The sequence below is a fragment of the Lepisma saccharinum genome, chromosome 23 (genome assembly GCF_977018435.1).
Source record: "Lepisma saccharinum chromosome 23, izLepSacc3.1, whole genome shotgun sequence".
Lineage (NCBI taxonomy): Eukaryota > Metazoa > Arthropoda > Insecta > Zygentoma > Lepismatidae > Lepisma > Lepisma saccharinum.
This window is the reverse complement of record NC_139251.1, coordinates 40,342,580-40,357,478: the sequence shown is the minus strand read 5'-3', so window position 1 is coordinate 40,357,478 and position 14,899 is coordinate 40,342,580. Positions and strand designations below refer to the sequence as shown.

General features: G+C 36.1%; 1 protein-coding gene across 7 annotated transcripts in view; it reads left to right on the top strand.

Moving 5' to 3' along the window:
- The window catches only part of Pkn (serine/threonine-protein kinase N), a 183,958-nt gene that overhangs the window by 114,594 nt on the left and 54,465 nt on the right, over positions 1-14,899 (top strand). For all 7 annotated transcript variants that reach the window (XM_083144599.1, XM_083144602.1, XM_083144598.1 and 4 more), the window contains exons 8-11: positions 679-766; positions 2,885-3,050; positions 5,147-5,348; positions 8,817-9,040. In XM_083144599.1, the coding sequence (XP_083000725.1) occupies positions 679-766; positions 2,885-3,050; positions 5,147-5,348; positions 8,817-9,040 (680 nt within the window). The remainder of the gene's footprint in view (positions 1-678; positions 767-2,884; positions 3,051-5,146; positions 5,349-8,816; positions 9,041-14,899) is intronic.

Genomic DNA, 14,899 nt, shown 5'->3' with positions numbered 1-14,899 from the left:
ATTGGCTGATTTAGGCATCTTTGTGAATCATTACTATCAACACCGTACTTTAATGTAAAAAAATTCTGTCATTTTGTTATATTGCTTATTAACCTAAAGACCTTATTCATACATGCTCCTCTTGTGAGGTGGATTATTATTATTTATTGAAGTAGAGTTTCGATTAAGCTTACATTTTTTAAAATTATACAAACTGTTTTGCCCTACAATCATAAGTATCATTGTAGACAGTCATATTTACAAGCTGGGGAAAATATAGAAAATGATCAAATAAGGCAAATTACAAATATTTTGAATTTTATGTAGACTGTCACAGTAGAAAAAAAATATATTTTTTGAAACCAATAACTATAGGTAAATATCAGAAGAAAGCAATGGGAAATTTATAGAGATTTCTTTAATTTTCTAAGACAAAACCCATTGTAGTCCCTATCTTACATATGTTAGTTGTGAAAGTAAATAAACAAAGTTATTCATGGAACATTTGAAATTTTACATCAGATCAGTAGCCTATTGACACTAAGTATCACTAAATTGTATATCAGTATTTTATCTGTATCAGTTAGTAAGAGTTATGAATGACTAGCATGTCAGTTTTACAAGAGATTATCCTCTGCTGTTCTATAAATACTGTGTGTTACAATATTCTGCTAACAGCCATTCTTTCCCACGTTGCAGATGAAATTATGGCAGTTTTAAAACTCGACAACCAAACAGTTGGTCAGACGAATTGGCGACCCTGTTCCCAGCAGGCCTGGGATCAAAGGTAATTACTATATTTTTTATTGTAGATTACAATAATATTGTATTGTTAATTATCATGTTACGTTCCTAAGTAGTTCAAGAATAGTAAGGGTAGTAGAGTTAAGATGAATATTCTTGCTTTATTGAATTTTGAGAGATTGTTTATTGTGACACACTTGAGCTCAAATGATGCTAAACTAATATTACTATAATCAGAAAATATTTTGTTCAAATCACCAATATCTAGTTGGAAGTGTCAGAATGTTGAAAATTTTCTGACTGGTTAATTTTACAATTTGCAATTTAAGTTTTCTCAAGGGTGCACGATATTTGAATAAATATAATAAATATGCCAGTTATTATAATAATAATGGGAAAAGTGGTGTTAGTTTTTTCTCCTACAGATTCTTGCAGAAAATAAGTAATTTATTTGTTTTGCCTGCTGTAAGGATACTCTTTGTGACATAATTGTACATTGCATAAAAACATTACAGTTCACATAAAATATTAATATCATCTGTGTTAGATTACTCTTATTACCATGCTAAAAGTCCCGGGTTTGATCCCCGGCCGGTTCAAATCCGGGAACTTTTCTAACGTTGAAGCTGCCTCGGTGCCCACCCAGCATCGAATGACATTGGTACCTGGGGGAAACCCTGGGGGGTAAAGGCAGTCAGGGGCATGATGCTGATCACATCACCCCCACTCACGACCAGATCAAGAAAGTGTGGGGCATTACCCCCACACCCCCTATACGCCTTCATGGCATGGTGCTAAGCACAGGGGAGCACTTTACTTTGTATTAGATTACTTGATATTTAAACTTCATTTGCAAGGAACTTAAATCTCCATTGTATTCTTTGTTGCAGATTAAAATTGACTGTGTCATCATAAAATGTGTGTGTAGTATTTGTATTCATTCATTAATTGTTCTCTGCTCAGTAGTGGTCACAATTTTATTTGAAACCTCCAGGCTTTTCTGATTTTGTGCCTTGAGCCTAATATGAGCATAGAATCCACTGAATTCAGTATTATCTTGTTCTTCCAAAGACTCTTTCCTTCCAGCATTGTTTTTATTTTCACCAACTCTTTCCAGCACAGTTTCATTTTGTCAGTCCACTTCATGCACTCCATTCTTTGCCGTAGTCACATTTCTAAATCTTCTAGTGACTTTTCCTCACTTCGTAACATCTAGGTTTCTACACTATGCAGTGTTACACAAGACACTTACACTTCATTAGTCTCTAGCTTAGTTCTTTGTTCAAACAGTCCACAAAAGCATCCTTCTATTGAAGACCCTCCTTCACCACTTCTATTCTTATCTTGACTTCCAGACTGCCTGCAGCTAATATTACTTCTTGTGATACAACTCTTATCATCTGAAGGATAATCCTGTCTTGCTTACCATAGTTATTTGACTCCTCTAATATACTGTTCACTGTTCTTTCACCTTTCGACTGAAAATGGGTCATTTGCGAATTTTACACATTTTATTCTTCCTCCTCCTGTTATTACTTCTCCCTTATTCATGAGCCATCGTGGTCTTTTCAGTAGGGTGTCTGACTGTCATCCAGGAGACCCAGGTTCAATTCCCAGGGGGATGTAAGGTTGGAATTTTTCCGGCTTTGTCCTCACAGAAAGTGGCTCTGGGGCTTACCCAGCCTAAAATCAATGGGTACCTGGAGGCAACCCTGGGGAGTATAGGTGGCCAGAGTGTAGTGCTAATCAAATCACCTCCAGTCCAGAATGTCCGCAATCAGTAATGTGTGAGCCACATCCCCTAAAATGTGCCTTCATGGCATGGTGCTATATGCATGGAAAACTTTACCTTTATTCTGGAAACAATTCTTTACTAGTTCTTCTAAATACATGTTGAATAACTTAGGTGATAGGCAACATCCTTGTGATGTCATGAGATGGTTAACTCACAGTATCGATATACAACATGTGAAGAAAGGATTCTTTCGAAACATGAATTTGACTGCATTAGTACTCTTTGGAAAATCTGAGTAGAACAGAAGTAATTTGTTTTTTTTTCTAACTCTGATGCTCGCTTTTAATTATAAGCTAGGTTTTATTACTCTGTTTACCTTCCATTCACATGATGCAAGTACAGTAAACAATTTTCACTTTTTCACAGGTTTAGTATAGACCTAGACAAGTCACGTGAGTTGGAAATAGGAATATATTGGCGAGATTGGCGGAGTCTCTGCGCTATTAAATTTTTACGCTTAGAAGAATTCATAGATGATGTTCGGCATGGCATGGCACTGCAGTTGGAACCTCAGGGAATGCTTTTTGCAGAAGTGAGTACAGGATACGCTAAAATTGATATTGATTTGTAATGAAAGAATTTGTAACATACCTTATGGTGGTGTTTAGTTTTTGCGGACTCAGTCGGCAGTTCAACTAATAAAGTATTGACCATATCAGTTCCTTTGAAAAACTTGTAATTTTAGATGAAGGATTTTTTTCTGGATGTTTATTTTATTAGAGAAAACGTTGAGTGTGTGCAAAAATCACTTCAAGTAAATTATTAATTATTTTATTATAAGTCAGTGATTGAATGTGGTAACATCGATAACTGTGAAGAACTTTAAATTGAAATTTTGTTACGTTTGGTACATGTGGAATTGTGATTCTCCCCCCCCCCCCCCCCACCACCACTATGAAATGTTCTGACATATTACGAACATAGGCCTTCTTATTTTGTATATTTAGCTAGATTTTTCTTGCAATTATTTCAATTTGACTAATTGAAAAATTAGCATTTTATTGGCTGAGCTAGTTTGTTAGTCATACTAGTATAGTAACAGGGTGGCTACTTGCCAGGAATTATGCGTGAATTCTAGTTGAATTTTTCTCCATAGACGTGAAAAATTACAACTATTTAAATCCAAATCCTATTCACATTTTATGCAAATAAAAATTATTTTCGTAAATTTTTCTTGCTTTCTTCGCTCGCAATTATTTTTCTTAGTTAACAAGTTAACAACCATAACTAGGGGTCAGCCCTGGGTACCGAACTATCTAAATTAAAAAAAGTTGTAAAATTGATTAGTTGTTTTGTGGTTTTAAGTCCACTTTATGCACAGAAAGGCTAATGTGTTGAAAAAATAATTGAAATTGTCTGTTCGTACACAAATGCTTTAGCACCAACTTCTACCCCCTTCTTGCATAATTTATGAGGATGATAATGTCTTTGATACTACTACTACAACTACTATGACTACTACTGCTGCTGCCGCCGGGCAGGTTTGAATCCCGGCTTCGGCATGAATGTTTGTGACTGTCCATCAATTTCATCATATCACTCATCCCCATCTTCGCAAATTAGCCAAACGTAGCACAAGAACCAAAGTAAAATAAAACAAATCAATAATAATAATAATAATAATAATATTACTAACACTATTATTAGTAGTATTAGCACGTTTATCCTGGCACTTTCTCCCCGCCCGCTCAGACAAAAATTCGTGGTTGCGCCTCTGATTGTAAATAGAAACTCAGCACCTTAAATTAGATATTTTAATTATATTATGTATACCGTTTAATTGAATTATAATTTTTGGATGTTGGAATCACATAGACCCTTTATATTATTAAGATATTTGTGTGTGGATGTTGAGAGGCGATAATACGTAAGGTTGAAATAGAGGCGGTAATACTTAAGGTTGAAATAGAAAAAACATCTGCTTGAATTTTTGGAAAGTTCGCCTTGAAAACTGGGAATTATACTTGAATTTTATCATGGTCCTAGAGTAGCCACCAAGAGTAAGTTGTAAACTGTAAATTTTTGCGTTGCATTTGAACAATCTCTACATGTGTATTGCACTTTAACACATTCTCAGGATCCAAAATTTCGTTGCATTTCATAAGCGGTACATAGATAAGTGATATAAAACTGACACACATAGAATAAGGAAACATTACTGTGTGCAGTATTTACTCTTTACTGCAATGTAATGGTAACATCTAATATTGTCATTCTCTGTTCATGAACTTGTTGGTATGGAAAATATATTTGTTCAGGTTTCCTTGTGCTTGCTTTTCATTTAATTTGCCCTTCTCCATCATTGTGACTAACCTAAGAAAAAGAAAAAGCACGGTTAAATGCAGTGAAACCTGATTTTAATGTTTTTGAATTTTCAAGCAATATACATTCATGGCCCCAACAAAGCAACATGTATAAAAATTTCCCTCATTTTAAGTTTTCCCATGAAAAACAAAAATCGAGGCTCCACTGTAACTGAAGCACAAGTACAAGTCCATATTTGTGTTCCAGACGTGTAACTAACTTTTGTTGTACAAAAACATACATTGTTGTTGATTTCTTATATTGCAAATGTAGAGAACAGATTATTGATTGTTATACTCATCACCACATAATCTCCTCTTCCAGATTAAATTTTTAAATCCAATGATTACAAGAAAACCGAAACTTCAACGACAAAGGAAGATTTTCAAGCAGCAGGGTAAGAACTTCCCACGACCTAATCAAATGAACATAAATGTTGCAACGTGGGGTCGTCTTCTGAAAAGGTCAATACCACCTATGCAGAATAGTCAAGATCATTCATCAGGGCCAGATAGTCCTCAGCCAGGTAAGCTCTTTTTATTTTTCTTGCAGTAGGATGTGTTGCAAGATATCAAAAGACCCTTCAGTATAGCTAAGAGGAGATATTTCAGATTTCCTCACATGTTTTTGTTATTTTCTGAACAGCTGGTTCAGAGGATAAATGATATTCCATCTACAGGATTAATTTACTGCTGTGACAAACCAAGAAATTTACTAAATCCGATAAAATGTCATCTAATAAGACCACAAAGTCATTTCCAGGACTCTAATATAATAGCTGTGAGATTTGCATTTGTATCTCCTGTGAAATTTTCACACATACACCCATCACAGTTTCCACATTAGAGATTAGTTCATAAGGAAACTCGGAAACTGTAAAACACGCAGGTGGATTTTTTTTTAACATCTAATAAGTGCCAAAATGGTCCTATAATCATTTTGCTGGTCAGGTATAAGAATATTTGTTTTGAAGGGCTAGATTTTTATACACCCTTTTCAAAACTGCCTGAATTTTTAGAACAAATTCATGCTAGCATTTATTCTGGGATACCCCAAAGTGTATATAAAGTCTTTGATGCACGTAAAAAATTTACCAACATTTTGAAATACTACACATACGTATTTGAAACCACAATAATAAACTGTAGATACACAGTTAAACCCCAATTTAATATTTCTGAAGTATTGTATCCTCATATTGTACAGTCACTGACACTTCTGGGTTATAACAATTCCATTAACCTTCAATGGAATCGTTACAACCCAGAAGTGTCCATGACTGTACATTTTACCTTCCTGGTCCCAAAAAAAGCAGCAATAAGACATACAATTTTCCTCTGTATTACATTTCCTGCATTATAGGTTATTTAGCTAAAGATTACTGAATTATGTATAATTGAGATATGACTGCATTTGACACTCACTGTTGGCATTTTGTAATATCAATAATTTGTGAACACCATATTACACTTCATTCTCAAATTACGAGACGTATTTTTAAAGTAAGTACCATTTTGAAATTCCGCCGCTGTAGCGCTGCGGTCAGTGTCCTGTGCATGCGCACTATGTACCTACATCTGTTGGCAATCCACAGACGCCATTGCGGCTACAATCGATCGTGTATACAAACGCTTCACAATTTCTTCGTTATCAGAGGAGTTCCCTGAAGTTTCAAGAAGTGTTATCTACGAAATTGTTACCTAATGCTTAAACTATCGAAAATAGTGCTCACGATGGGTACCAAAAATGTTAACTGAGGTGCACAAAAGCAAACGTTTAGGTAGCGCCTTGACTTTTCTTGTCGAGATCGCATCATTTAGCTGGGAACAATTTGATCATCCTCCATACAGCCCCGATCTAGCACCCAGTGACTACCACGTGTTTCTGTAACTGAAGAAGCATCTCGGAGGTCAGCGCCACGATGACGACGATAGCCTCAAAACGGCCGTGTTGCAGTGGCTGTCAACTCAGGCGGCAAACTTCTATGACGGCGGAATACAAAAGCTTGTTGTTCGATATGATAAGTGCCTTAATATTGGTGGCAATTATGTGGAAAAGTAGATAAAAGTGTGGTCTTTCATGTAACAATAAAATTGTTACAAAAAGTTTACTTGTTTTTTGTACATATCAAAACGGTACTTACTTAAAAAATACGCCTCATACATAACAGCTGCAATGAGACTCTGTGCTGACCACATGTGTGGCAAGCCTGAAGTTTCAAAAGGCTGAAGGCTGTTGCACTACATAGTCTAGTTTTTAGTATCCTTGATCCTCTCCAATAAGATAGTGGCCATTCTTGCCTTGTAAACAAGAGTTCTATCTGAGTATAAATATGCCTAAAACAAAATACCATATACAAGAACCGTATACAAATTATTTAGACTTGGCAGGTGGCATCTCACTTGGTGAAACCATAGTGTTTACCTTAAAGGTCATGCTGCCATGAGATGACGCCATAGTGTCTTGCCTGCCAGCATAAATTAGCCCACAGTATACGTAGTAATCAGTCTGACAGGTGATGGAAAGTGACTACCATGGGCAGATATAGACCGTGTGGTTCTTACGAAATGAGTTAGAGAATGCTGCGAGTATTCACAAGTATCTTGTGAAGAGGAAGAGAAGGAGTAGCTGTCTTCGACTGGGTTATGGCCTTCATGAGTGGCAACAAAACTGTGAATAAGAGTTCCAGCAGTGGTCATCTTAAGAACATTGAGAACTTGTCAAATGATTCACTCTCCTTTTAAAGTCAATGGAATAGTGTATTGGGCCTGATCAGCGAAAACAAACACATCACCTTCTATGAGATGGTTGTTGACAATATTTTGATTGATTTGCTTTGTTTGCTTTTTGTGCCACTTTTGGTTAATTTGCAAAGATTGGGATTAGTGATATGATGAAATTGATGAATGGACACTCACAAACATCCATGCCCAGGGTGGGATTCAAACCTGGGACCCCTGCCATAGTAGCATGATGTGCTAACCACTCCACCATGGTGGCCGGCGACAATATTTTGAGTTGCCCCATACTGCAACAAATCGTTCACCATGACTTCAAGTTATTCAAGGTGTGTGCTCATTGGGTTCCACATGCTATGTAGCAACAACAGAAGGTGACGAGAGTGTAAAAATGTTGTATGCTGCAGACAATACATGATGCAGACTCAGATTTTTTTTTTTTTTTTTTTTTCATTGTTGGGAACTGGGGATTAATCATGGTTCCACTATGCTGCAGACTCGGATGTTTTTTTTTTCATCGTTGGTGACTGGGGGTTAATCATGGTTCCACTATGCTGCAGACAATACATGATGCAGACTCTAATGTAGTTTTTTTCCATGGATGCTTACTGGGGGTTAATCATGGTTTCACTAGCACACACCTGAAACCAGCGAACAGTCAAAGCAATGCAAGCATGAAGGACCAAAAATATTCCACACAGCACCATGTGTTGTGAAACAGATGGGAACAGTGTTGTGGAGATGAACAGACCATAATCATGGTGACTGGCTGCCACAGGGATTGACCATCAACAGTGTTGCAAGGGGAAATGGTCTCAGAATGTGTTGTTGCATGACAATGCATGGCCACACACCAATGAACAAACTAAAACTTTGATGCAATCACTGGGGTTCACCATGTTCCCACACTCAACCTATCCTCCTGACCTGGCACCAAGTGAGCATGCCTCTTCCGTGTGATGAAGTATCCCCTGTGTAGTTACTGATTCCCAGATTGTAAAGCCTTACGTGATGCTGTGAAAAGGCAACCCCAAAAAAGTTTCGCGAAGCAATACGGAAATTGTCAGAGAGATCTTAATGGTGTGTTTACCTCCAGGTAAAATATGTGGAACAGACCAAAATATAAACTGGAAGCCACCACCTTAAGAAATCACATAATGCAGACCAATCTAAATAATTTGCACACAGCCCTTGTATTAGAGTTATTTTTTAATGCTGAATTATAAATTGTTTTCACTGATATCTTTTCTTCACAGTTCTAGGTCCAAGACCACTTCAAATAGTGTTCGACACCCCACCACCAGATGATAAATACGAAGCACCAGGTGAACTGCCTGATCCACAATCAGCTGGGTTATCAGGAGCCAGACCCCTGGGTCTTGGAACACCACCTCCCGTGCCTGACACACCTCCACCAATGCTACCAAATAAGAAAAAATCGCCTTCTCCAATGACATCACCACCGAAGTTAGACGTGGAGGTAAGTACCAACGATTTTTCTCTCTGTATTTCTTGTAAGATTCCGTGTAATTATGTAATTAACTGAGTCAGCGAGTGCATGCTCTGTTTAGCATCTTACATATTTTTGTTGCTCAGATTTGTTTCAGCTCATTCACTTGGATCATGTTGGCTCATTTTTTTGGTTCTGTTGTGGACATAAAATTGGCAATTTTTTTTTTGTTCATGTACAGGAATTGAGTGTCGGTTTTCTGAAACTTTGTGTACGCTTTCCTTAACTCCAGAATTTGCTTCCTATTTAATGTGGTTTGCGTAATTAAATGTTATGAATGTGTTCTGACTATATAAGGAATATTTAAATACCTAGGTAGTTATGTACCTTCATTTATCTGATAATCCAGGTTATTTATTTTTGCTTCAGCATACTTCTCTAGATTCTGCTACTGGTAGCTTGATTGATTGACTGAGTTGAGGTTTTTAGTCCACTTTATGCACAGTATGGCTAACTGGGACTGGACCTACAGTTTAAAGTGGGATCCGAACACTATATGCCTCCACCGGGTATCGAACCTGGGACCCCTTGATTACAAGGCGACGATGCTACCACTGCGCCATCGGGGAGGTCTACTGGTAGCTTGAGGCTAAGAAGGACTATTCATGGTGTAGTGCCATAAACATATGGAAAAAGTTCAGCATTTCTGCTCTTATTCTTGTGACTTATTAATTTCAAAGGCCCACTCCTTCATTGTCGTGGGTTATGGCATCTGGGACAGAGGTAGTATTGTATCACAACTACTTCCATCCCTGATGCCATAATCTACAATAATGAAGACAGTGACCTTGAAACTTAATTATTAGTATCGCATGTCTACCTTCAGCCAAGATGCCATTACCTTTGATAATGAAGACCGTAACCTTTGAAATTTATTTTTAGTATCGTGTGTCAACTACCTTCAGCCCAGATGCCATAACCTAAGGTAGCAAAGACAGTGATCTTTGAAATTTCTCAGTAGTATCACTGACATCTGTGGCAGAGTGGTTAGCACAGCATTCTACACACCAGGAATCCTGGCTTTGAGTCCTGGTCTGGCTTTGTGAGTGTTGTTTCATGAGTTTCATCGTATCATGACTCATCATCACAATTAGCCAAAAGTGACAAAAAAAAGTGACGTTAAATAACCAAATTCAATCAATAATTCAGTAGTATCATGTATCTGCTACTTCCATCCCAGATACCATAACCTACATTAATGAAGTAGTGGACCTTTTGAAATTAATCACTTGCATTAATAATGAGAGCAATGTGGAAACACTGAACTTTTTACATACAATACATAGAGTCAGATAGCAAAAATATTGGAATATTTAGGTATGCTTCCATGTAGTTTTGAATCTTATTCATTTTTAACTGGAATATTATTTAATGCAGAGAAAAGTGATTTAGTAGTTACAACATGGTACATTTCTTGGAGAAATTAGTCTTGAATAGTTCACATATTTCCTAGGTAAATTCCAATTCATTTGTGAATATCAGAAATTTGCTGTTGGAGGATGGCATTATTATTAATAATTCTCCAAGATAAAAAATGCTGATGAGAGAGAGAACTGCTGAATGGTCAACCAAGAGAACCTTGAGGTTAATTAGAATTGGACATATAGATTAGTCAAACCTAATTGCTTAGCTGAATATGAAACATTAATTATTTCTGTAAATATCAACATACCGCATTTCTTCGAATCTAAGGCTCACCTTCTTTTTTTTTTTTTTTTTTTTTTTAATTGAAAATTCAGGTGCATCTTGGATTCAATGGTGTCTTGAATTCGAATATGTACAGTATGTCCCAAAATAGTGTTTCAACTCTTTGAATGTCAATAACAGGAATACTAATAACAGCAAACATGAACTTTTTTTTGGGTCACATACCTTAAAGTTACAGATGTTCAAAATGACCACCATTGGCAGTAATACATTATGTGCAATCTCAACAGATCGATAAACAGCAGATATGGTTTGTGCAGGAAGGGAAGCGTAGGTTGTTTCAGTTGCATGTCCCACGTCACTCGGTATCTCTGGCTTTGTGGTGTACACAGCATTCATCACAGTTCTCCGCAGGTACTTATTGAACTGTTAAATTAGGAGATCTGGATGGATATTAGACTCTTCTTATGTTTCTCGAAAGAAAAATGTCTCACCTCTGCCACTAATGACACCGCTTGACAAGCTGTGACAGAACTAAAAACAAAAGAAGGCCTATATGCTCTCACACCTGCTCAACATGGGCATTGCAGCTTCATGCAAAAAGTCCGGTCAATTCATCTTTAATATTTTCTGTTATTAAAGTTCAAAGACTGTAAACATTATTTTGGGACATTTTGTATGTATAAATATACCGTGGCATTAGTGTAATATAATTAGTATTTGCAAAATTCAATAATCAAGTTTTTTATCGCAGTTTGCTGAAATTGATAGAAATCATCCTTTACGAAATTTTCTTTTTGTTCTCTAAATGTGCACCTTACATTTGATGACATCTTCAATTCTGAGAAATACGGTATATGTTTATTTTGGACAGTAACAATGGAAAGAAAGTTAATAGTGTGAGCATGAAGCTGATAAGATAAAAATACTTAATTATTGTTCTTTGTATATGTGTGAAACACAATTTTCTTTCTTTTAATGCTTCAGTAACACACAGCTTTGGACTTTTATGTTTAAACATTACAGGATTTCTAAATTTGTTACCTTTTTTAATAACTTCCAAGAAAGTCTGCAGTGATTTATCTACAATTTTAGCAACTTGTAGTGGGGTTCATGTTGCAGATTTTATGAAAAGTAGGAAATCAAAGATCACTAGTTTTTTTTTTATTGTTGCAGTGTACATTGCAGTTAGTATTGAAACATTTTCCAAGAGCTCTTTTTTTTCCTCTGTGATGTATGAATTTGAACTATGCTGAAGTTGAGCTTTGTCAAGTAATTTTTAGGATTTGCGTAATTTGTATATTAAGGTAAAGTTCCCCATGCATATAGCACCGTGCCATGAAGACATGTTTAGGTGATGTGGGGGTAGGACCCCACATATTCTCAATGTTGGCCATTTTGGAGTTGATGTGATCAACACCATGCTCTGGCCACCTTTACCACCCCCCGGTACCCATTGATTTGAAGCTGACTGAGCCCCAGAGCTGCTTCATGCAGGCACAAGGCCGGACAAATTCCAACCGTAGATCACCCACCCCAGGAATTGAACCTGGGTCTCCCATGTGGCAGTCAGATGCCCTACTGATTGGACCACCTTGGCTCTGTAATTTGAATATTGTTAAATGTAATACCCAGATGAGACTTTTAAAATTACCTGCAAATGAAATTAGTAAATTATTTGAGAAAAATTGTCAAGTAACATATTTTTTTATGATCTACAGATAATAGATGCAAAATAATCTAACACAGTTATTTTTAGTGGTTTTTATTTTATTTTATCTGCGACGTTTTGTTCTGGTTTCCCAATAACACAACCTCACATGGCTAGTCTCTCCCCATAACCACGGATTTATTTTCTCTAGTATCAGTCATCTATGGTTCCACTGCATACATTCACTCGCACATTACCACAATGTTGTTGGGAAAATAGCCCTTAATTTTGTTTAATAATGGCCCCAAAGTAATAAGTGAAACTGACTGTTCTCAGTTTTAAAAAAAAATTAAATAACTGCATAATCATGGTAAATTTATTATTTAAACTTTATCATTGCTATATATGTAAACAGTGTGCTGTTCCCACCATCCATTGTTTCAGGTAATCATGGTAAGTTATGAAACTGTCATTGACAGGACAGGCACAAGGGCGGGGTTCTCGTATTTTAAAAAATTGCAGTGAATGTGTCAGGTTAGATATAAATTCAGATTTAGTTGTAAGAACAGTTAATTTTTTTAATCTTTTGTACCGGTCGGTAAATGAGTCTTTCTGATTAGTAATTTTTTTTACAATGTTGACATTTCTTGCACATGTGTTTCAGAGTGTTAAAAACACGTGAAATATTGTGTTCAAAGACCAAATATGTGCCTGAAATTCCAACAAAAATACAAATGAAAAAAGTCACTTATATTAGTTATACATTATGATATGAGGTGGTGTTAACAACTATGTTTAAATTAAAGTCTGAAGGTTTATTTTATTAGTGTTTCTTAGTGTATAAAACTGAGTGAATGAATTTTCTCAGGTTTGTACATAAAATTATACTTATTAGTACACTGCAGTTTGATCAGAGATGTAAGGCAAAATATTCATGCATTAATGTTTTTTATCCAGCAGTTCTTGATCATGACTTAAGGCTCAACTGGGCCTTTGGACAATGGCTGGGTAGCTGCTTTCGAATTTTCCTCACTGTTCAAAATAATACCATGATATTCAAAAATCTGAAAAATTACATATGCTTAGAATTCCTTCCAGAGCATTCACGTGAATCTTTTTGTGGTTTGCTTTCTCCGTTGTCCAGACATTCTCAATAGTGTAATATGCTCATCTCAACCTTAAAAGTCAGTATGGAAGTAAATGGAGTACATCCCTCTCTCTCTAATACATAAGTTTTGCCAATAGCTCTGTCCTTCTCTACCACCTCTGCGTTGCAAGATGTTACAAAGTTTACAAAATGTAAAAGTCAAAAATTTCAAACAGTGAAATAATTATCCTGTAGAGTTTTTTATGCTCTATTTACTGACGGCATTATATAACCTGTCATAAATTCATGTGATCTGAATTTTTCATAATTGTGCAATTTTGCAAAACGCTTAATTTTTTCTAGTAAATACTTCAAAAGCCATAAATATCAAACCGCTTGAACAACTTCGCCAGTTTTTTTTTCTACGGGATCTATGATGTTTGTAGATATTCTTCGCCTGAGTGAATTAATTTGCTTACGAGGAGAGTTATACACACACACACACACACACACACACACACACACACACACACACACACACACACACATTGGATATTTTGTATAAATCATCAGACCGTAACACGAAAAAGTTGGTTAGCGAGAAACTTTTTGGTTTGTCGCGATACACATGCAGCCCAAGCGAGAAAAGTGTTGACCATTGTTTGAAGTTATTTTTAGAATGCATTGTTAGTCCACATCACCCTTATTTATTTATTCCACAATCCTAGTTTGTTTATGCGGGCTGTCTCGCGTATCAAATTCATTGTGTGCCACCAAGGTTACAATTCAGTTGCAGGCAGGTGCCCCGGTTCGTAGGAAGTGCTGTGTGCTTTATATTCCATAAAAAATGTATCTTAATGTTTGTTTTTGCATTTATTTAATTCTGCTTATGTAAAGGATACAACATTCAACGAAAGTAGTAACAATAGTTCCGTTGTGTATTACACATATAATGCAAATGTAAAATGGTAAATAGTTACGTCGAAATATAAACATTTACATGCAAATCTTGAGGTAACTATAAGTTTTATTTTTTCAAAATGCATCAAATACATAGATTTTGATGATTTCCTATATGATATTAAGGATGTAAATTTGTCACAATCATTAGCGATTAACAGCGACTCGATGCGACTCAGTTTGTTGATCTGGCAACACCATGCTCCATTTAACCCATACTGACTTTTAAGGTTGAGACGCTCTATAGTTACAAAACTATTGCAAATATCTAGGTGCGAAATATTCAAAATCTGCTGCTCTAGCATTGGCCAAAGGTCCAGCCAAGCCTCAAGTAAATGCTGATGGAAAGAGACATACTTATTTTTAATGCATCTGAGGATATGGAGATGAAATGTTTAATCCAGCCAATACAGAATGACATTTAGTTTTCATGAAATCGATAAAATATTTTCAGTGGAATTTTTTTTATTATTAAATCCAGAGC